Source organism: Quercus suber, unplaced genomic scaffold, assembly GCF_002906115.3.
Source record: "Quercus suber isolate HL8 unplaced genomic scaffold, Cork oak 2.0 scaffold_411, whole genome shotgun sequence".
Lineage (NCBI taxonomy): Eukaryota > Viridiplantae > Streptophyta > Magnoliopsida > Fagales > Fagaceae > Quercus > Quercus suber.
Genome location: NW_027069862.1, coordinates 195,839 through 218,306, shown reverse-complemented (window position 1 = coordinate 218,306; position 22,468 = coordinate 195,839). Strand labels below are relative to the sequence as shown.

The following is a 22,468-nucleotide window of genomic DNA, read 5'->3' as shown; positions in this document are numbered from 1 at the left end:
TCATCTAGAACCACTGCCATATCCACCAGTTTGTATTAAGTGTTCCATTGCTCAAGAAAGAACCTGAGGAGCACCAGGGATCAGCATAAAGCCTTAAGAGGCATAATCTTGTTACTCGAAATGTCGTACTCAACAGAGTGAACGTAACATGACAGAATCTTCTAAATCATTGCTAAAGGTATTGCACCTTCTTCCATTGTCACGCTGCAGGAGTTGTTAACCAGACCACCCTGCCTCTGTTTGATCAAATATTATGAGTGTTATGGTGGGTCAATGCCATGTGCATAGCCAATACACCGACATTTTAAAGGAGCTGCCATTGCCCTTGGCTTGCTTCCTCCCGGGGACCCTCCAAGCTCCAACTGCACCATTAAATCAAACAGAATGGAAATAAAAAAAGGTTCCAATGATCAAATGACTTCAAGCAAGAGAATAGTGTTTTTTTTGTCAGTTATGTGATGGTCAGGAGGGTGATGGACTGTGTTGAATACTGTGGAGTAAAGATGATTATATATTTGGCTGTGTTTTGGTTCAAGCCAATTAAATACGCATTCAAGAAAAGTGACTATTTCAGTCTCTTCAGCCTCTATAGATTTGCATGCAAAAGTCAATTCGATCATCTTTAAAAATTCACTGAATTTACACAAGTCTTTGGCTGATGGAACAACTTTACCAAATCTCAACAAACTAGTTATGTTCCAGTCTCAATACGAATCGCATCCAGCTCTTATGAGGGTTGGCAGATAATGAAGCTCAAAATCAAAGCTTTGGCTATGTCAAAATCCAGGAAAGGCAGCCTAATATAGCACCTACCCTTGGCGGGTTCCAATGTGAAACCAACCTATGGACTAGCCAAAGATAAGAGTACCTAACATATGAGAGAGAGATAGTCAACTGGTAAAAGGGAATAAGTTGGTTTTAGAAAGTAGCAGAACAAGAAGGGTTTGAGCAAATGTTGTCATCTTCAAATAGCCTAGACCTACAACTGCGAGTGTTTTTCCTTGGGACAAGCTGGAATAATTTCAAGAATGCTGGAAGAAAAATCTCATCGTGGATACATGTTCATGAACCATCTCATAAAAAATAATTTTTAGCACACTGAAGAGACTGAGAATTGATAAAAATTGTGACGAGTTGGAACAGGCAGCACATAATGTAATGGGCTACAGAAGATATTTTCAAATTAAAAAAGAAAAAAAAAAGGAAAAAAAAAAAAAAAAAAAAAAATTTTTTTTTTTTTTTTTTTTGATACCTATAGCCGCGTTTTTTGAAAACGCAGCTATAGGTAACATCACAAAAGGATAAACTATAGCCGCGTTTTCAAAAACGCGGCTGTAGGTCAATGACGTTTTTATCAGGCTGGACCTATAGCCGCGTTTTTTGAAAACGCGGCTATAGGTAACGTCACAAAAGGTTGACCTATAGCCACGTTTTTATAAAAACGCGGCTATAGGTCAGTGACATATTTATAAGGCTAACCTATAGCTGCGTTTTTCAAAAACGCAGCTATAGGTAACGTCACTAAAGGCTTACTAAGCTGCGTTTGAAAAACGCGGCTTTAGGGTATATAGCTGGACCTATAGCCGCGTTTTTTAAAAACGCAACTATAGGTCACCTTTAGCTGCGTTTTAAACGCGGCTAAAAAAATTATTCGGCTGGGCCTATAGCCGCATTTAAAAAACGCAGCCATAGGTTGGCTATAGCCGCGTTTTTGAGAAACGCAGCTATAGGTTGAGGCTTTAGAAGAAACGCGGCTATATGTTAGCTATAGCCGCGTTTTTTGTAAACGCGGCTAAAAAAAACGTAGCTATAGCCCGCGTTTTTTGTAGTGAGAACACAAAATATACAAGGCAGAAGATCTGATGAGTAACCCCTTGCCTCTAATTTTACGAGATCTGACATTGCATCCGATTAAATCCAGCACCAACTCTCAACCAGCAAAGAGACCGGAAAAGTCTGGAAGCTAAAGTTGAGGCCAACCTCAAAATTTGCCAGTAGAACAGCTCCCAGTTAATAGAGCCTTATTTTGGTCTGGATGGAGCTCCGGCAAATGGGGCATAACTCAAGATCTTCTCCGCAGTCACAACATGTCTGAAAATTTGTAAAATGTAAGTTACATATGCATTCTTTCATCTAGGCTTCAAGAAAAGATTTGAGAAAATTGCCAACTGCATTACCTGATGTCCGCAACCAAAGGCCATGTCTCTTGGATTGATAAGGCAAATGGGACAAACCTGTCAGGGCCACCCAAAAAAAAAGAGTTCAAAATTCCTCAAATTGACTTGAGACCACATGGATACAACAGTCTACTTTTAGTGACATTGCCATCACTATTTTAAGACTGCCATCATGACATGATTATCAAAGGCACATAGTCAATTCCTTAAGTAGGAAGAATTCATTACGTGATTATCAGAAGCATAACTTGGAGGAGCTGAGACACCAACAGTTTCCTATACACCAGAAGAACGTGCACCTGAATGAAAACTGCTTGACTGTGAAGGCTTTCTAGTGTTGAAGGGAGCTGTACCATACATGGGTGGGGGAAGAGGAACCCTGTCTATAGTGTTCCCCCTACTGGCACTGATTGAACAATGGGGAAAAAAATAAAAAATAAAAAGAATAAATGGCAAATGAATTGTTATATGCTGGTACAGCAGAACCATCCAAGTACAATAGAAAATTCATTTATTGTTACCCCAATATATTAAGCTCTAGTGTTGCTTTATACTGGGATGGTATTTCCATCAGTGCAGCTAGAGCAAATTCTGCTTCTTTGCTGGAACGATCCATATTCTTTGACATTATTTCTGTAAAATTCACAAACTGCAAAAGCCAAAAGAACACTCTAGTTCTCAATCAAACATTGACCAATAATAAGTCAGAAGATACAAGCTCCAAAATAGAGCAGAATGATATCCAAATAGCTATGGAAACTTGCCTGGAAGTTATCAAAGGCACGAGCAGGGATGTTATCATCAAATTCTCTCATCATGTCCCATGGCCCATCTCCAACACCAACTAAAACAATTGACAAAGGGTACTCACTGCAAATTGCAAGAATATTAAAAAAGTTTTTTGAGCAAGAGTATTTAAATACAAAAAAGAGAATTATAAGAAATACCTGGCTTTCACAATTGCATCAATAGTTTTCTTTTCTTGTGGGCTTAGATCACCACGCTCGGTATCAACACTTCTTGTCACCTGCAAGAACCCACTGTTTTAAGGTATATGGTATAAACAATCTGAAATAACAAACACCAAACACAGACAAGCTCACCAATGTAGCATGCCTAACTGCAATTAAACTTTCCAATAAAAAACTTAAACTTTCCCAGTTGCACGTATTGCTATACTAATATAGACAATAGGTGTTAAACTGGAACTTGGCTATAATCTTAAAACTTGTTAGGTCCAGCTTCCTCTAAGAAAAAGCCAGCAACCAATGAGATGTTACTACCTGCACCTGGACAGAAATACCCTATGAAGTTTCACTGCTCCGTGGGATTGGCTTTGTGCCTTTCCTGAGCTTCGCTCTAAGATTCTGCTTCAATTGTTAATCCTTTCATTAATGAGGAAAATCTGACAGGCTACTAATATTATTAGATATTTGCAGCCATATGTATGGCAGGGAAATCTATTTGATAAGCCCTTCACACAAATAAGTCCAAATTCTTGGTGACCTAGGAACTCTGCCATTTATACTCTATAGTAATGTGTTTTCTCCCAAGTTTAAATAATTATAGTAATTATTTCAGTTGCCCTTGTTATCAACAATACCAGAGAATTAAAACAATCTTTTTAAATAAACTATGTATATTCCAAGTTTCCTTGGAAAGGTCACTAGATATACAGGGTCAAACAAGTTTCATTAATGGCTAAATTCAAAATGATGAATTTTAGGTTTCTATTGGAATTAAATGAAAACTTCATAATTTCTTGAAATATAGCACTTTCATCATTTAACACTAAAGAATTTCTTTTTCCTCTGATATTTGGTTCTAGAAATTACAGAATAATATCAGTTTTTAAAATATGTTCATCTTGATCAGGAGTCTCCTATAAATTGTTACAAAGAAAAGAGCAGAGACAAGGTACCTGTCCATCAGCAATTATCAATAACACATGATACTGGCCACCACTTTGCTCAACAATAGTGATGGCCATTTCAATGACAGGAGCAAATGATGTTGGCCCTGTTGCAGGAAGGGGAAACAAAAATACCATGAGTAAAGACCAATAAAGAAACGAAGGTGAAAAGAATAATTCAGATTCAAACCTGCAAGTCGTAGAACAGGGACCAATTCTCTATATCGTGCCAATACTTCTTCAAATCCATCACAAAATCTCTCGTCTGGATAGAAACTGAAAACTTCTTGATCATGTGTTGATGCTGTCAATGTGTAGAATTATATATAATCTTAGTTATCCAGAGGATGAATTTCAAAAAGAAAATACCAATGTAACACCTCTATAGAATAGATACCATCTCCAAATCCAAAACAGGGAATCAAGTTATCCTCATCAAAGGAAGACAATGTTTTTCCAATAATAGATATTGCTTGCTCATAAGGATTTTGTTCATCTCCAACGTGATGCAAGCTTCTCCTGTTAAAGGACCTCGCACCTGATATGAAAGCAAGTTAAACATACTTTACTAAATAATGAAAGATGGGCTTATATGCACCATTATGAGGCCAAACCTGTCCACTCATTGCTCTTTGTGAAGTCAATACCAACAATAAGATTGGAAGACTCTAGACCAGCACGTTTCAATGCCTCAGTAACCTGAGGTAAGTAAAGAATTTTACAATGTCATTATGCCACTGAGCAGTTAAAATCACCATTACGTATATGCCCTCATAAGAACAAATATTTTAAAAGTTCATATTTTCTACAAAAAATTATCTATACTTTCTTCAACAACATCATGATAACACGCAGACAAAGAAACCAGTAAGTACAATTATCTGAAAATTCAGATTTACCTCAAAGACGGAAAATATCAAGATATAGTGAGCCATAAACAAATGCAATCAACCAGTTGCATTTTCATCAAGAGTACACCAATAGATGAAAACAGGTTGATGTACATGAGGAACAAAGCAAATACATTATGTATTTGGGTGAGTACATAACTAAATATGAAGCACAGATACATTATCCCATGTTCATGCCATGAGGTTGACCACATGCAGGACATGCCCAACACCACCACAACTCCTTTAGAGATTCACTCTACAAAGCAAATTTTTAAAAATATAACCATAGTATGCAGTGTCCAATGCCTCACCAAGGCACCATCCCCTAAAGCAAAAAAGGTACTCCTATACGACTCTTATAAGAACACCATGTGCCTTTTAGTGTAAATTGGGATCACATCATGAAGTGTTAGAGAATAACTTTAAAAAAAAAATTAAATAAGTGTTAGAAAATAACATCACTGAGGCAAGAGTAAACATTTCACATTTGATGCACTCCCAATTCATCAGTTTATGCCATCAATGTGAAAGTCCTACTATAATAATGTTAAGCATCTCAAATATAATTACAACAATGATAATATTAAACATCTTCTCTTTAGTTAAAATGGAAAATGAGAATATTTATTAAAAAAAAAAAAATCATGACGTAGGAACCAGATTTTTTCACTATGAAGCACACCCTTGAACACATTCCTAGTGAAAGCATGCTAAATCTTCAAAAGAAATGAGCAATATCTTGACATTCTACAATTACACCAGTTCATCCATTAGAAATAATGTGCATACATTATACAATATACCTGCTCCAGGCTAATATAATTATCATCTATCTTTGAATACTTCCTCTCCAACCGCCTTCTTGGCTCAGGGGCCTGACCACCCCCATACGTCGGAGGTGGGGGTGCAAACTGCTGCTGTTGCCAATACTCTTGGGTTGGTTGTGCGTATGGTGGCTGTGGATGATTCTGATGACTCCATGAGTATGAATTAGATCCTATTGATGAAGCCTGTCTAGGACTTGACCGCTTCGAAGTAATCCCACCCATTACCTCAATTTCCTACAGAAATTCTGCAATATCCAAAGAATAAGAACACAACTGCCAGACGAAATAAGAGCATTGATGCAAACTCAACACCATTTTTTTATCAAACTCAATACCTAAAACCCTAATTAACCACCCCCCACACCCCCCCCCCCCAAAAAAAAAAAAAAAATGAAGCATTTAGGAGTTCACAATTTGGAATTTTGAACACATACAAAAGAAAAAAGGTTATACCCATTGCACAAAACTATACTTTTTGCAGAGGCTTGGGAAAGTGATTGGTAGACAACCTTTCGAGCTTTCAAACCTTATCCCATATAATATAATAAATATATTGAGAGTCCTGATTCCTCCACTCAGATAGGTACTTCTTTTTGATTCGGAAGGCACTCCATTACAGCTTTCGACCCCTAATATAGGACAACCAGTCTGCATTATTTTGATTTCCAAAAAAGATTAATTTTTACAGTATACTCTTCTTTACCCTCAGAACTGAAATTAAATAATTTTTACACGCCTAAAGCAAGAAATGTACTCCAAAGATGCTAACCAAACAAGCTTACTCCTATCTCAAAAAAAAAAAAAAAAAATAGCATACTCTACATATCATCTTAATTTCGTAGTTTCTTAGTCCCAACCATAATTTAAATCCAAACAATCCAAAAATAGACAAAATTCCTTGAAGCCGAATCTCAAATCACACACATTGTTCTCATATATCATACAAAAAACACAACATTTATAGCCAAAGATAGAAAACAAACCCCATTACCAAAATCCAGAATTTCCCATCAAAACTAACAAATATCACAAATTTATAAACAGAACAAAAACAAAAACAAGCACCTTTTTTTTTTTTTTGTTAAAAATAAATCTAATAAGATTCTATGTAAACATCACAAGCATTTTATTTTACCTTTTACTAAGAGAGCAAGTCAACTTCAGTCACATTAGTGGTTTTTTTTTTTTTCTGGGTACCAGCCCACGAGGAAGAATCGTAGGATGTGTCAAAGATAGTCTCTTTCGGTGAGCGAAGAAATCTGTGGGCTTAAAAGTTATAGCGTTTAATAATGGTAATTATTAAGAATGTATAGCGTGTGTGTGTGTATAAAAATATAAGTGGTTCCAGGAAGTTTCCTCTGCAGAAAAAGGCTTGTTTCCAAGCAAAAAACCATGCTGCTGCTTTTTTGCTGATTGGGACAGCCACCTCTATATTGTTCGGTGACTTTTTGGCTTCACCTTGGTTTTTTTTTTTTTTTTAAAGATAAATATCACTTTTATAGAGTCTAGATAAACTCATATTAATACTATTTTTATCAATTTTTTTATTTTAATTAATAATGAAGTGTTTTACGCTATTATTTTAAAGAAAAAAAATGTAAAGAGTATTTTCTAAATTTGACCAAAATTTATTTCAAACTTTGTTTTTGTTAAATTAAGTTTTTTAAGTTTATTTAATTAAAATATTTTTTTCTCAACTTCAGTTAAAATATTTATATAAAAAAATTATGGAAAATAATTTTTAAAAATTAATTGAATTTTTCTTTGAAAATTTTGAAAAATAAAATAAAATTTAGACACTTAATCACAACATTTAATGGAATTTAATGAAAATCCCTTAATTGAATAACCTTAAAATCTAGAGTACTCAATTGAATGTAAGTAAAATTAAAGAACTAAAATAAATTTTGATCAAATTTAGAGGGTGTAATTTGCCTTGTTGTATATTTTAAACTTGATCAATTTGGTGATAATTGATATGAAACAGTTAGAAACTTGGATTCTTTTTAATTATCTTTTTTTTTTTTTGGAGAAAGAATTTTTTTTAATTAACTTGGAGTTTACCTTTCTAACCTTTAATAAATAATTTTTTTTTTTAAAGCTTGGAGTTTATCTTGGAAAGAATAAAATCATGTTTATTGAACGGTGTCTCATGTTTATTAAAAAGAGTCAATATATCAATTTATCATCGTAAATTAATTTTTCTAAATTTCTGAAAACGGTATAAAGTGATGTAGCTTTAGAAAGAAAAAGAAAAAAAAACACGGTATAATATGGAAATAAATAAAATATAAATACTAAATATGCACCAATTAATCCTATTCAAAATTTCAAATTATATATACAGATATAGATTATATTGTTTATAAAATAAATAAAAAATTGTATTGATTGGAATGACACTAATCCAATGGATAAAATCCAAATAATATTAGTTTTCAAAAAAAAAAATCGAAATAATATTATATTAAAGATAAACATTCACTTAATATTCTATAATAGAACAAAAAAAGGTTAACTTAAGGAATTTTAAGATTCCTTACTCTTAATTAATAATTCAGAAAAAAAAAAAAAAAAAAAAGATATACTCATTGATTCCTATAATATTCTATATATCAAAGTTTCTTTACATTTTTACAATCCAGTGTTCCATTCAATAATTTCAATCTAATGTATAAAATAGATATCTTTGGAATTGTCTATCTAGTCACAACCGACACTAACCGGTGCAATACTTTGTGTTTGTATATATATATATACTCTCTCTCTCTCTCTCTCTCTCTCTCTCTCTCTTATATATATATATATAATTAATTAATTAATAAATATTAATAAATAAAAATTCTAATTAAGTACATATACCTTATTTATTTAAAAAAATATCAAACTTAATTAAATCGGGAAATATGTAGTGTTATCTCAAAAAAAAAAAAGAGGAAATATGTAGTGTTAAATTTTTTATTTAAAAAGAGAATGAATTCTAATTAATTTAAACAAATACAATTTAATATTATTTATAACTCTAAAAACCAAATAAAGTTCTATGAACTTCTTCTTCTTCTTCTTTTTTCCTTTTTTTTTTTTTGGGTGTGGGTCTGATTAAAAATAATGAATTGGATATCTCAAGTAAGCCCCATCCAATAATTTGCTTTCCACACATTCTTATCCTTTCAGATGCCCTTGTCCTTTTGCAGTAGACAGAATTTAACACCCATTTTTAAATAATTGAAGAGTAAAAAAGAAAAAAGAAAAAATAGGATAGCATGGCGATTGAAGAGTATATAGAGATACAATAAAGAATGTATTCTTCTACTATATTTATTTATATTTTTTATATTCCTTTTAGCTAGCTAGAGATTCTGAACTAACTCAAATCCATAATGAATATTCAACATTTAAACATCAATTATTTTATAGTGTGGTGATTAAATATGTATATCATGATTCATGACTAGTTCTGTTTGACCTTTTTGAGATTCTTGTGGAAAAAAGAAAAAAAAAAAAAGTCACTTTACTTAGGATTACAGCAATAATCAACTCACTTTTGCTTACATTTCACCTTTTTGTTTTCCATGAAGTTCCTTTATTTTATTAACCTTTTTTTTTTGGTTGGGGATGTTTTTGGTTACATCCAAAAGAAAGGAAAAAATTATTAAATTATGTAGTGACATAATTGAATAATATGTATATACTATAGATCTTCAATTGCCTTCTATACTTGAAATAGTATTTCTGACACAACTCAATATTGTAGATTCTGGAACATCCCTAATAGAACTTTTAGGTCTTCACAAATTGGTGAAGTCTTTCATGAGTTCCCAATTATTAATACTTTTTTTGGTAAATAATGAGATCCCAATTATTTGCTTCTGGTGCAATATATTATAAATCATGTCCACCTATAAAAGAACCAAAGCTCTCTATAAACCTTTCCTCCAAACTTCATAAAAGGAGCCTTCTGGATGAGAACAATAGCCACGTCCCATCTCTTGTTTGGTTAGGAAAAACATTCATTCAAGAGTAGACCTAAGGCTTATCAAGCTTTTGGTAATGATGCCATGCTTGACTAAGTTTGCAAAGCTTGCCTCTCAAAGCCAAAATGCTAAAATTATTAAAATTTTATTATTAAAACCTTGGAAACTAATATGGTTAGAAAGAATATAATTAGAGTAATTAGTGCCTCTTAAACAAAATAATAAATGAATAATTAAAATATTTTTTTGTGATTAGTGATGTATTAATTTATATAACTTATTTAGTAGAATATAAGTAAAATATTACGTTTACAACACATCTAGTCAGCAAGTAGTTATTAGTGGACACACAAAAAAAAAAAAGTACTGATTAAAAATAGAAACAACTTGCCATCTAGAATTTGTTGTAAACTTAGCATTTTTTTAAATTTATAGTACCCTTTTTCCTTCAAAATTGCATTACAAATAGGCAAGCAGTTTCAATAGTAACATTCTTCTCAAAAAAGAAAAAGTTTCATTAAGAACACTTTTGTGGCGTAGTTCAGCTTTCATGGGCATGCTTTGTTAAGGAGGTTTTTTTTTTTTTTTTTTTTTTTTTTTTTTTTTTTTTTTTTTTTTTTAAGCTTGCAATCCCAAAATGTTCGCTATTCCAAGACCCAAAAAAAAGCCCAATATGTTTCAGGCTCGCATCACAATTCCACCTAACCCGAGCCCACCACTAAACCCAATTTCACATGTCCAGCAGCTTGAGTCTTGCACCTCCAGGGCAAGAGGAATTTGAAATCGTAGACAATCGTCACAATACAAAAGTCCATCGCTATATTCTTCTAAAAAAAAAAAAAGACCATCTCCATTAGCTCCTCATTTGACACAATTGTTAAGAATATTTATTTTATTTGTAAAATAGGTAGAACATCATCTGCATGAAACCTATTTGCCTTAAATAAAAAAGAGATTGAATGCCCACCAAAAAAAATATATATATTGCAATTAGTATCATCTTTTTCGATGATAATCAATGCATGATCCACTTTTGCCTTCAAAAAATCTTACTATTTATTTGATTCAAGCTCAACACATGCATATATCACAAAGGGAGGGAGGTGATGATGGTGACTGGTGAGGAGAGACGTTCATTAACTAAGGATTGGAGATGACTTTAGATGGAAGAGATAGAACGTTCTCATAACTTTGAGATTGACCCTGTTAAATGTTGAAAGGTGATATAACATTGACTCTCTCTCTCTCTCTCTCTCTCTCTCTCTCATTTAACAAAATTTACAATTTGCACCATACTCTTAAAAGACATGCATGTAGACTTATTGTGGGTTTGGATAGCACCTCCACGTTTACGTTTTCAAACTTTGCGTGTTTTCAACTTTTTTTTTTTTTTTTCCCAACTGCAGTTATTCACTTTTTTTTCCATGAACAGTGCAACTGTGCATTGTTTATGGGATCTACAAACTTCACTTTTCAGTAATTTTTTTCATTAAAAATAGGTTCCACGGTACTATTCACACATTTAAAAATTATTTTGCTACAGTATTTTTAATTTTCAACAAAATAAGATGTATCAAAACAGACCTTTAGAATATGTTTGGTATCAACTTCAACTTTTAGCTTTTATATTTAACTTTTTAAAACCTCGCCCTTTTTTTTTTTTTCCATTTTTTCTCACTTTTTCAAAATTTTTCTATGTACAAATATGCTTTAACAAACTTTCAGCAAAAACTTTTTAACAAAAAAAAAAAATGTTGATTAAAAAAAAAAACAAAAACAAACAAACAAAACAAAACAAAAGGATTCATGATGAGATTCACATTTGACAACTATAGGTATAAGGTCTGATTTTTCCACTAGCCCATTTAGACAACTGCTAGGACCTTCATTTTCTCATTCCTACCCATGGAATAAAAAGAGCTACAATTTCATATTTTTTTTAGAAGTTATTATAACTTGTGTAAAATTTATGGTGTATTTTGTGTCAAAGCTCCATTTTCTTTCTTTTTTCTTTCCTTCGTGTATGTGTTTGTTTCTCACCTATAATTCAAGTGCAATTCAATGTCAAAAATTCAGGTGAGCTAACTAGTACATGCCTCTCGAAATACTCTCCATGAAAATTCTATAGAGGCATAAGGCAATGAGTGACATTGTAGAACACAAACACTTGTTAGTTGTTACAACACAAAATACTTAAAAAGGAAACCGTATAAGGAAACACAACGAGGTTTATCATAAAGAAAATGCTCCTTATCTCCTTCCTCCTCCTCACCATATTGATGATGACCACAAGAAGTGCAAGAAGAACTCACAGAAGACTAGGACGACCTTTCTCTCCCTATTGTGAATTGGTGAGTGTAGACGTCGATGAATGCAAGCCTCTTCTCAAAGCAAGAGACATGGATATTCCCGGGCATACTTTATGCTATTTCAGCCTCAATTACATGCAAATGATTGAGGAAGACATCGGAACCAAAGAAATGTGTGAATGCTACATGACATGCCTTGGTAGCTTTTCATAAAGCCTTAGACAACAACTTGGATTTCGGATTTAAAGCTGTAAACAAAATACTAAGATGCACTTGCTTTTGGTAGTATGGTGAGAAATTAAGAGTTGAGGCCTGACAAAGAGGAAAAACTAACTGACTGGTGTATTTCTAGTGTCATTAGTAATGCTTTTTGATCTCTAAACTTTCCTTTGAAAAACTAATTGGTAGATTTAAGTTTATGTTTTGTTAACTATGAGTTTTGTTGAGTTAGGAGATCTTTTAACTTTTTGCTGAACAAACTTGGAGTTGCAGCTCATTCTACTGCTAAACTTGTTGTTCTCAAAGTTAATTTCTCTTATAATAATTGCAAAATACCGACTGCCATTTTGGACATTGGAATCTAATTAGTAATTAAGCTTGATATTTGTCAGCCATGCAGCCAAGATAAAGGTTAGTTGTCAACATTTCAGCAGACATAAACAATAGGTGGTAGCAAATGAAGAGAAGAAACATGCAAATGGACACCTCATGACCAAGTGTCACTCAAGCAAAGTCTAGAGCGTCTCAAGGATTCAAGCAATAAATAGCAACTCTCTTGCATCATTTATGAACTATGCAACCCACTTTACACATCAATAAATAGTTATAAGGTGTGACTATGAGGAAGTTATTTATTTATTTACAAGATAGAAATTTTACTCTAGCATATGTGTGTGAAACTTTTTCTTGGAGACTTGAACTTCGGCTCTTACCCTTCACACCTCACAAATACTTATACTTGTAGAGTGACCACTGCACCGAGGGTGCGCGGTGGTAGGTGGGTGCACGGTGGTAGGTGTGAGGAGGTTTTATGTATAACAATATTGCAATGAAATTAAATGCAATAGCAACAACATCCCTTTTTTCTTACTCGTGTACCCCTCTAAAGAAACAACAACACCCTTTTCTTCTTATCCAATTGCACAGCCATTCTGGCAGCAGAACGCCCAGGTGAGTTCAACCAGTGTGGAGTCAACGGAACGTCTGCCCGAAGCCATTTTTCGTTTTCTCTACCTAAGCGAAATCAACATCGCAACACCCTTCTGTACACCCATTCTAGGAGAGTAGATCCGACTGGTTTTTCTAGAGGTATATGGTTGCTTTGTAATGAGAGCATGCCCTTAAGGTGGAGATTCTCACTAATAGTGAATACAGTATACATGCATGCATTAAGGAGCCTCATGGGGCAAGAGTGGGAGATGCAGGCGCATCCTATATATCATGAAGCAAATGGATGCGTTGATGCATTTGCGAAACGAGGAGCCCACCAATAGCATCTTTTGTCTGTTTATACTGCTTGTTCCAATTTTGTATCTCACTATTTAGTAAGAGATTTGGTCGGCCTCGGGAGTAGTAGATTGTGTGCCTGGAGGTCGAATAATGCTGTTGTTGTATAAACTATATGTTTAGTAAATAAGATCACCCGTTTCTACCAAAAAAAGAAAAAAAAAAAATTAAAGCCTCTATTTCAAAAAAATACATATTCTCTCCTCTACTCACTCATAATCACAAGCTTTAATTTAATGTAATTGCAGTTTATCAGAACGGGTAATTATAGAGACTTGGTCCAGAGCTTGTTGCTAATTCTCTTAACAAATGGTTGGTACAACACAACAATATAATTTGTCTTCATAGAAGGAACTTGGGTGCATGCTAGCTTGATTAGTAACAATCTAAATAAAATATAAATAAAATTTCAAAAGATTAACATGATTGCATACTTTGAAAAGATTATATATTCTTTATGTACTTAATACATATGTCAATGCATAATTTTAAACTACAAAATTTTGAAATTTAAAACTTTGATTTATGATTAATCTATGATTTTTTAGAAATTTTCACAGAATATATATATATATAAAAAAAAAGGCAATTTACTGTGAAAATTCAGTCAATAATAAATAATAAAAAAACTCACACACTAAATTCTTCTTAGGTTGACAGTCTTGTAGCCCTAGCACGTATTAACAAAAATTAAATAAAAATTCAACTGCCACATCACTAAAAATGTTAAAACAATTTTTTGAGTTTTCCAGAAATCAATTCAAGAGCATGTCAAACATATTCACATGTATCATAAATCTGCTAGCTTAGCCTTATTCATCTAGCATGCCCACTGAGTTTTAGGTTCATAACCTACTTCTATATCATGGCAACAGTTAGCATAGTCATGAATGCAGTCTATGCAGATATGGGAAACTTTTTGCACCGCAATTACGTTAGGGGCGTGCTCCACTTGGTTGATTTACTAGTCAACAAATTGATTAACTTAATTGTGCTTTTTTTGCCATAATAGCAAATTTTGGACACTGCTCGAGGGGCAGGCACAAACTCTAAAGGATATACGGTTAACATGAGTATCCAAAAATTTTCAAGCACTTGATTATACTCCGGAGGTGTACAATCTCTCCATTTCACGCACCACATAATTACAAGATAATTACAGGAAGAAATCCCTTATACTTATCTCAAGATATACTAGTTTGAAGTTTTGAAATTAAAATCACATGGATCTAATTAAACTTAATACATTATGCAATTTAATTGTTTGTATTCAGAAGCAATGTAGCCTCAAATTTTTTTTTTTTATTTGTTTATTATTATTATTATTATTATTATTATTATTATTTTTTTTTTTGCAGAGGAGCAAACTCAAATTTTTTTTTTTTATTTGTTTATTATTATTATTATTATTATTATTATTATTATTTTTTTTTTTGCAGAGGAGCAACGTGGCCTCATAGGTAGGCAGGCCAAGCCGGGTAAAATTACTATTACCATCTTTCTTGCATCAGTAGAGCCATGTAGCCCAAACCATGTCAGCAATTATTTAAATTCTTTTTTAAAATTACAAAAAACGTTGTATTCTTTCCATGGTTACTTGTCATAATGTGAGGGGGAAAAAACTTAAAATTTTCCTAAAATTGATTGTTAATGTATGCCTAAGGCATACATTAACCAAACCCATACAGTAATTAGACAAGTCCATAAACCAGCTATAATTTAAAATTTTCTCAACAAATAAGAAATTGATCCATGTCTATTCATTCTCCAAGATTGCACTAAAATTATTAGTAAGCCAAAACTTGATATAAAGTTAAAGACACCTTAACAAAACTGATGAAGAAAGAATATGTCTCATGCCAAGAATGGAAATTATTTTGGAAATGACATGGATCTAAATCATACAGAAGAAAGTTCATGAGCCACTCCATTAGCTGTACTTGTGGCATGGGACTTCCATTCTGATGGACTTCAGTCCTGTTTAAACATCCAAGTGATAATTGCTTCACTATTGATAGAGCAGACAACTCTGCTGCTCAGGATTGCAGCAAAATCTGTTTCCAAACACTCCACTAGGTTAGTCCAAGCTTTGAGAAGACTGCAGCAGCATTAAGAGAAACCCAGGCTTTTAAAATCTCTAATTGCTTGAAGCTGCATTAATTTTCACCTAAAGTTTCCTCAAGCTTAGACTCAATAAGAGGCAAGGAGGAAGTATTGCTCACAGGGCAACTTTGTTCAAAACAAAGTTGCTTCCTAAAAAGTCTTAATACTAATTCACCAGAAGAAAAATATTAAATAAAAATTGAGGCAAATAAAATGATGATAACAAAACCTCAGTTGAAAACACAAAAGCTACAAAAATCCTTGATTTTGAGATTGAATCACAAACATAGACATGGTCATCACGGCAATATCTTCCGTCGGCGGCGGGGGGTTTCTCGCTTCACATACATTTTCTCCATTTCATTCAGAGGTCGACTGGAACCATCAGGCAAGCTGACAAATTTCCAGCCACCACCACCTCCACGTTTCCCTCGTGGTCCCATTTTCTCTACCGTAAAATTCCACCCCTCTGAAGGACGGCGTCGGCTATACTTGTGGCATTTCACCTCCCCTGCCAACTGTACACAAGCAAAACCATATCATATGAAGGGTTCAAGATACACGCCATATCATATAACCCCTATATATATATATATATAAGCCATTGGGTACAAACCAACTTCCTCTAATCAAGACACCTAATAAGTTCTGCTTCCTCAATCCTCACCTCATTCATCTGAATGTGTGTGACGATTAAGGAAGCATGACTGGAAAAATAGATGAGCTCGTTTGCCCTTGTAGGAAATCATTTAAGTAATTGAAATCCAATAATAGAGAGCACAAAAGCTTAAAACAACAATAACAAATGATATATATATATATTTTTTCACTTGCTTTGTTCCAGGGCAAATGCAGGGAACAAATAGAACTTACTTTCTTTTTGTTGAAGTTCATCTTCTGGAGAAATTCTTGATAAAGCATTTCATCTTCTTTCTGGGATATCTCATAGTGGACTTCATCGAGATCTCTGGTGGTACCATCCCAACCCTCTGGCATGACTTTGAAGTCAGGTTTGTAAGGAAGGGAAGCCACATGGAATTCCCTGTCATGAGAATTAAAAAATCTGCAAGAGGAAAGAAGATAATTAGAATAAGAAATAAAGTTTGTTCTATACAATAAGAGGAAAAATCAGCATACATCAGCAAGCTAAAGTATATTTGTGGTGAAGATGAACAAATCACCATCTCAGAACAATAAGCAAAAGCTTAATTGTGATAATGATGAACAATTTGCCAGCTCAAAACTTTGTCTCGATCATATTTACATCAATTAAAAAAAAAAAAAAAAAAATTTATGTGAGTGCATGTAATGTATGTGCTTGCATGTGTACTAGCAATTATGGGATTTACACATGCACATGCACATGCATGCTATAGACTCTAAACCTCGTAATTTTCTAGGTACAAATAATTTTTCACAGCTTATTTAATAGGCCAATAAACTTAAGCTGTATCAAACAGCCTAAAGTAATTTTCAAACGTCACCTCAATCCTCGCACTTACTCTCACTCAAAGATTGTTTATTACGATGTCAAGATTTCCATAACCAACAATGTCTAGAATGAGTTCTCAGCACCACCACCAACAAAGAAGGCAATACATTCTTTTCAGATTAAAAATCAGCTGCCACCATAGCCACTAGCTCTATTCTACCAATTTCAATCACCAGTCACTGCCACCACTACAACTGACCATCACCCCACATCCTCTCTCTCTCTCTCTCTCCAATATGCACCAAAAATTCCAGTTGTAGTATTTTTTTTTTTTTTTTTCATAGGTAAAAGTTCCGGTTTTAATAATGAACTCAATTCTAGCAAATAGAATCTAGTAATTTTGTCAGTTCATACCAATCTAATCAATTAGCAACATACTACGTTATTTATCAAAATAACAATTGCTGTAATGCATGAGGAAGAGAGTGAATAACCAGTTGTAGTCCAATCTTAGAGCAATCTCAAAATAGAAACTTCAATTTCACTACTGATGGCTCACTCCACTCAAAAGTCCTCACATTCCTTGTTCTCCACTTACTCCACATTAAGCATATAGGACCAACCTCCCAAATTTCAATGTTTTGCCAAAGTGTCCTTTCCAGCAAGCCAGTAACTTGTATTTTCAAAGCAAGCAATTTTAAGATAGACAAGCAGACAATTCACATTACAATGTGCATACCCACTGACTTGTATTTCAATTTTATTAATTTAGGTAGTCATTTGTCATCAAGACCTGTGAGAGAAAGTGGCAGGGTGAAAGTAGAAACTTTAATCTGGACTTTAGAGGGCTTATCTGGGGCTTAGCCATTGCCAGATAAGCAGGCCAGATTAGCAATGGGCTGACTAGATATGGGATGCTTGATGAAAATTATAATTTCATAAAACATGGACAATCGTTAAATCATGTAACTACCTACCACTATCAGTGTGAATGGCTGTAGAAGAATGGCCTTTGGGCCATCAATAGTCCAATGCTTCAACATTTTCGAAGTAATTACAAGTTACAACTTCAAATAAGCACAATGCAGTCATTCAAAGATTGGCAACTAATTCTTCTAAACAACATATCTTACAAACAAACATGTCACAGAACCTATTTCCAATCAATATAAACCACACAACATCTACATTTGCCAGTCAAAAAATCATAACAACAGAAATAAGTACCACTCCACTTTGAACTAAGTAATGCTCAGAAGTAATAACTTACTCAGGACAAGTATCAAGCAAGAGCTCAACAGAATCATCCAAAGGATGCCCAAGCTTTTTCTCCTCTTCCTCCTCAAGCTCCTTCAACCAAAGAATGGCATGCACTCTTTGCCTCATAATCCTATAATCCTTGGCTAGCCTCTCGACTGTGTACACCTCGGGGTTCTGTTTGTGCAAGCGATACATCTCGGCCTTCTCCGAGTCCTTCAGATAAGACCCTCTAGCACCAGGCTCTCTTACTTGCTTCAACAGCACACTCATCTCCCGCATCCTCTCACCCCACCCATCCACAAATGCCTTACTCTTTCGATTCTCCGCCTCCAATTCTTTCAACCTATCATCAATTTCTTGCAATCCAGAGATTACCAAAGAATGTGACGTGTCTCCTCCACTAGGTGGGGGTGCCTCACCATCAAAATGCTCCTTGGTCAACCCAGTCGACCAAGAGGACACAGAATCCCACCCCAAATCACCTGACGTCGTATTACCAAATGATCCTGCCACACTCTTTTCCCACTCATCTTTCCCGTCATTTTCACCAGATTTTGCCGAAAAGGCTCTCAAGTTGATTGCATCATTTCTCAACTTGGTTTTTGTTTTGTCAGTCAAAACTCTGGCTGTTGTAGTGCTTGAGCCTAGTGAAGTGGATGACAATCGGGATATAACACGGTGCAGATTTTGCATTGTTTCAGCAATCTCCCGCAAAAGTGGAATTGTTATCCCCTTCTATAATGCAGCGCCACAACCACCAAGGATCCTGGAACCAAAAATATAAAAACTAAAAACTAGCAAAATATAGAGGCCTATGAGCTCTAGCTCAAATGGCAATATAGCAAGGTGGAGGGTCAGAAGTGCTATGCAGTCAAGACCCAACAGGTGCATGTGTAATAGTATATATGCATACGCACAGACAAGAATAAGATTTAAAAATTAAATTAAACAACAAATTTAAAAAGGAAAAGATTAGTGCACTATGATATGTAAGATTAAGAAGCCCAAAAATCTATTTGGTAGCTAAGAAACCCAGATAAAAGGAAAGGAAATTCTATATCTCACGTTCAAAAAAACAAAAAAAAAGTTCTCCTGACCAGTATAAAGAAAAGCCTAACCCCAACAATTCTAAACGCATTGTGAATATTCCTTTCATTAGGTCATCACCTAATAATCTGGCAGATCCATTTACAAAAATGAATTAATCTGGCAGATCCTTTTAACCAAGAAAACAAAAATTTTGGTAAATCCTATTAAACATTGGTTCTAAACAAAATCATTGACCAAAAATCAACCAGATAAACTACAAATCCACTCAAAACCCTAAAAATTTTACCTTTCTCTCTAGTCTCTGCTCTCCGCCTCTCTCTACTCTCCAGTCTCCAGTCTCCACTGTTCAGCCTGTTCTCATCTGCTCAACAGACAACAGCACAAGGCTCAAGCCTCTCTCTGATTCTCTGCTCTCCGCCTCTCTCAAGTCTCAACTGCCCACCTCACCGTATCAGGTACTGAGTTCAGGAATCAGGTATAAAATTATAAATATTTGGGCACAGGGCACTGGCACTCCATTTTATTTGTTAAGAACTTAAGATAACTTTGTTTATTTGGGCCCTCCCTGGCTGCTTTTGTAACTTTGTTTATCACTTATCAGTTTATCATTATGGCTGCCTGGACCCTCCCTGGACCGGGCGTTAAGTTTGGGCCTTCAAGGTTTTTTTTTTTTTTATCCAGTCTCCAGTCTCCACTGTTCAGCCTGTTCTCATCTGCTCAACAGACAACAGCACAAGGCTCAAGCCTCTCTCTGATTCTCTGCTCTCCGCCTCTCTCAAGTCTCAACTGCCCACCTCACCGTATCAGGTACTGAGTTCAGGAATCAGGTATAAAATTATAAATATTTGGGCACAGGGCACTGGCACTCCATTTTATTTGTTAAGAACTTAAGATAACTTTGTTTATTTGGGCCCTCCCTGGCTGCTTTTGTAACTTTGTTTATCACTTATCAGTTTATCATTATGGCTGCCTGGACCCTCCCTGGACCGGGCGTTAAGTTTGGGCCTTCAAGGTTTTTTTTTTTTTTGGTGGGTGGGTCTTATAATAAGTCTTGTGTTAGTGTTATGGCTGTGCTTAAATTTTTTTTATGCTTGTGCTTAATTTTTTTTTTTTAAAATTTATGCAGGTTGAGATTACTAAAAACTTGTTATTGTTCAGTGAAACTACAACAATACTTTTTATATAAATCAGGTTCTATTTCTCATTTGCTCTACACTTGAAATTTATTTTTTATTTTATTCTTTATAAATATATTGTTTGATTAAAAATATCTACTAGAAAATATACATCTGGATATAAAAAACTTAAAAAAAGAAAAAAAAGAAGAAAAATTAATTGAGTCTAAAAAAAGATCAATGGATAAATTTGTTATTAGTAATAAACAAAATATAACACAAAATTTAGTTGAAAATATCACCAATGAGTAAGAAATTCACCAAAATAATTTAGAAGAAAATGATGTTTAATTTTGCAATACAACAAATCTTGATAATGAACTTCAAAATAATTTAGAAGAAAATGAAAATAATGATGAAAATATAATATAAAAATTAATTTAATTAATATACAAGTATAAAAAAGGCTTCATTTTTAGTTCTCGCCTTAGGCTCCAAAATGTCTAGGGCCGCCCCCGTTTCCCTCTCATCCTCTCTCTGCCTCAACCCACGTCACACCGTGCTCCATGGCTGACCACCAAGCTCTTCTTCTAAACCTCCATGGCCGGAGCTTTCCTCCAACCACGCACCACTGCCGAAACCTAGCCAAAATCAAATCACGACCACCACCATGGCCAAAACCCAACCAAAATCAAATTGCAACAAAAACCCAGAAGCCCACCAAATCACAAATCAAATCACACCCACCGAAATCAAAGCACAAAACCCATAAAACAACCAAAATCACAAAATGAAAACACTAAAAGTGAACCCACTGTTAGAAAAACATATATTGGTTTTGTTATTATATTTTAGAAGAAGAATCATCTTGTTGAACTAATACCATAAAAGTGTTTTCAGAAAATATGCATCCCAACCCAAAACTTGCCCCCAACCCAATATGCATCCCAGAAAAGTGTTTTCAGAAAATAGAAAGGGTAAACCCCAAAACATCTTTTATATCAAACACATACCAGTTTCACGTATTAGATAAGTTGATAGGTGTTTAAATTTTAAAAAGGATATCTAAAGTATTGTACTTAAGATATTGTATCTAAGGTATTATATACACACATTGGAGATAGAGAATTTAAACATAAAAGCCAATTAAGTTATAAAAATATTGTCAATGTGAATATCAAGTTCATATAAGTTTTGTTATTATTTTCTTAAGATAAACAATTGTGCTTTTAACTTTGCAATTGCTATTTTACAAGGAAAAAAAAAATCTATCTATGTTTAAGTGTTTGATGCAACTAAAAATGTTGGCCAATTTGAAAATATTTTCAGGTTGTTTATACATTTTAGGGCATTTTGGCATAAAGTCATTTTATGCATGTATTTTAAGTACAAATATTTTATGCCTCAAACAAAACGAAGTAACTTACTCTTCAATCCGTTAAACACCCACTAACCCATTGAACCATAATAGAGACATTTAAATACATAACCATGTAGATTATGTTTTGATATAGCTCAAATTCTCAATTCCAAACTAATTAAGGATTAACTATATTTTAAAAAAAATGAAACCAAAGATATAGGAGGAGAGAGAGGACTTGTGATAGGGAACTCAAAAAACACAATCAAAACGTATCATTTCAAAGTAGAGATACTAAAAAACATAAAAATTCACAAACTTAAAGTATAATTGCAAGAAAGAATTAAGAATCTAGAGAGAGATAGCATAATCCCCGTTTTTTCAGGAGATAATATGAGAGATAATAGAAAATTTATAGAATAAAATATAATGAGAACAATATTCAAAATAAAAGGTATAGTTGTAAATATCAAATTATCCAAATCATGTTGAGCAATAGAATAACATTATTTCACTATATGCTATATTTATAATAAAATAGAAACACATT

General features: G+C 33.8%; 2 protein-coding genes across 2 annotated transcripts; both read right to left on the bottom strand.

Moving 5' to 3' along the window:
* Positions 1-1,911: 1,911 nt before the first annotated feature.
* Positions 1,912-7,165, bottom strand: LOC111987056 (E3 ubiquitin-protein ligase RGLG2). The gene is made up of 12 exons (XM_024018749.2): positions 6,945-7,165; positions 5,786-6,054; positions 4,704-4,788; positions 4,487-4,627; positions 4,280-4,393; positions 4,099-4,196; positions 3,125-3,204; positions 2,942-3,047; positions 2,699-2,826; positions 2,406-2,583; positions 2,178-2,234; positions 1,912-2,091 (listed from the first exon to the last, which is right to left on the bottom strand). The coding sequence occupies exons 2-10, from the start codon at positions 6,029-6,031 to the stop codon at positions 2,454-2,456; spliced, it is 1,128 nt and encodes a 375-aa protein (XP_023874517.2). The 5' UTR covers positions 6,032-6,054; positions 6,945-7,165; the 3' UTR covers positions 1,912-2,091; positions 2,178-2,234; positions 2,406-2,453.
* Positions 7,166-15,336: 8,171 nt separating this feature from the next.
* LOC111987057 (small ribosomal subunit protein mS75) lies at positions 15,337-19,988 on the bottom strand. The gene is made up of 4 exons (XM_024018750.2): positions 19,730-19,988; positions 18,404-19,159; positions 16,575-16,764; positions 15,337-16,219 (listed from the first exon to the last, which is right to left on the bottom strand). The coding sequence occupies exons 2-4, from the start codon at positions 19,084-19,086 to the stop codon at positions 16,001-16,003; spliced, it is 1,092 nt and encodes a 363-aa protein (XP_023874518.1). The 5' UTR covers positions 19,087-19,159; positions 19,730-19,988; the 3' UTR covers positions 15,337-16,000.
* Between the last annotated feature and the right edge of the window lie 2,480 nt (positions 19,989-22,468).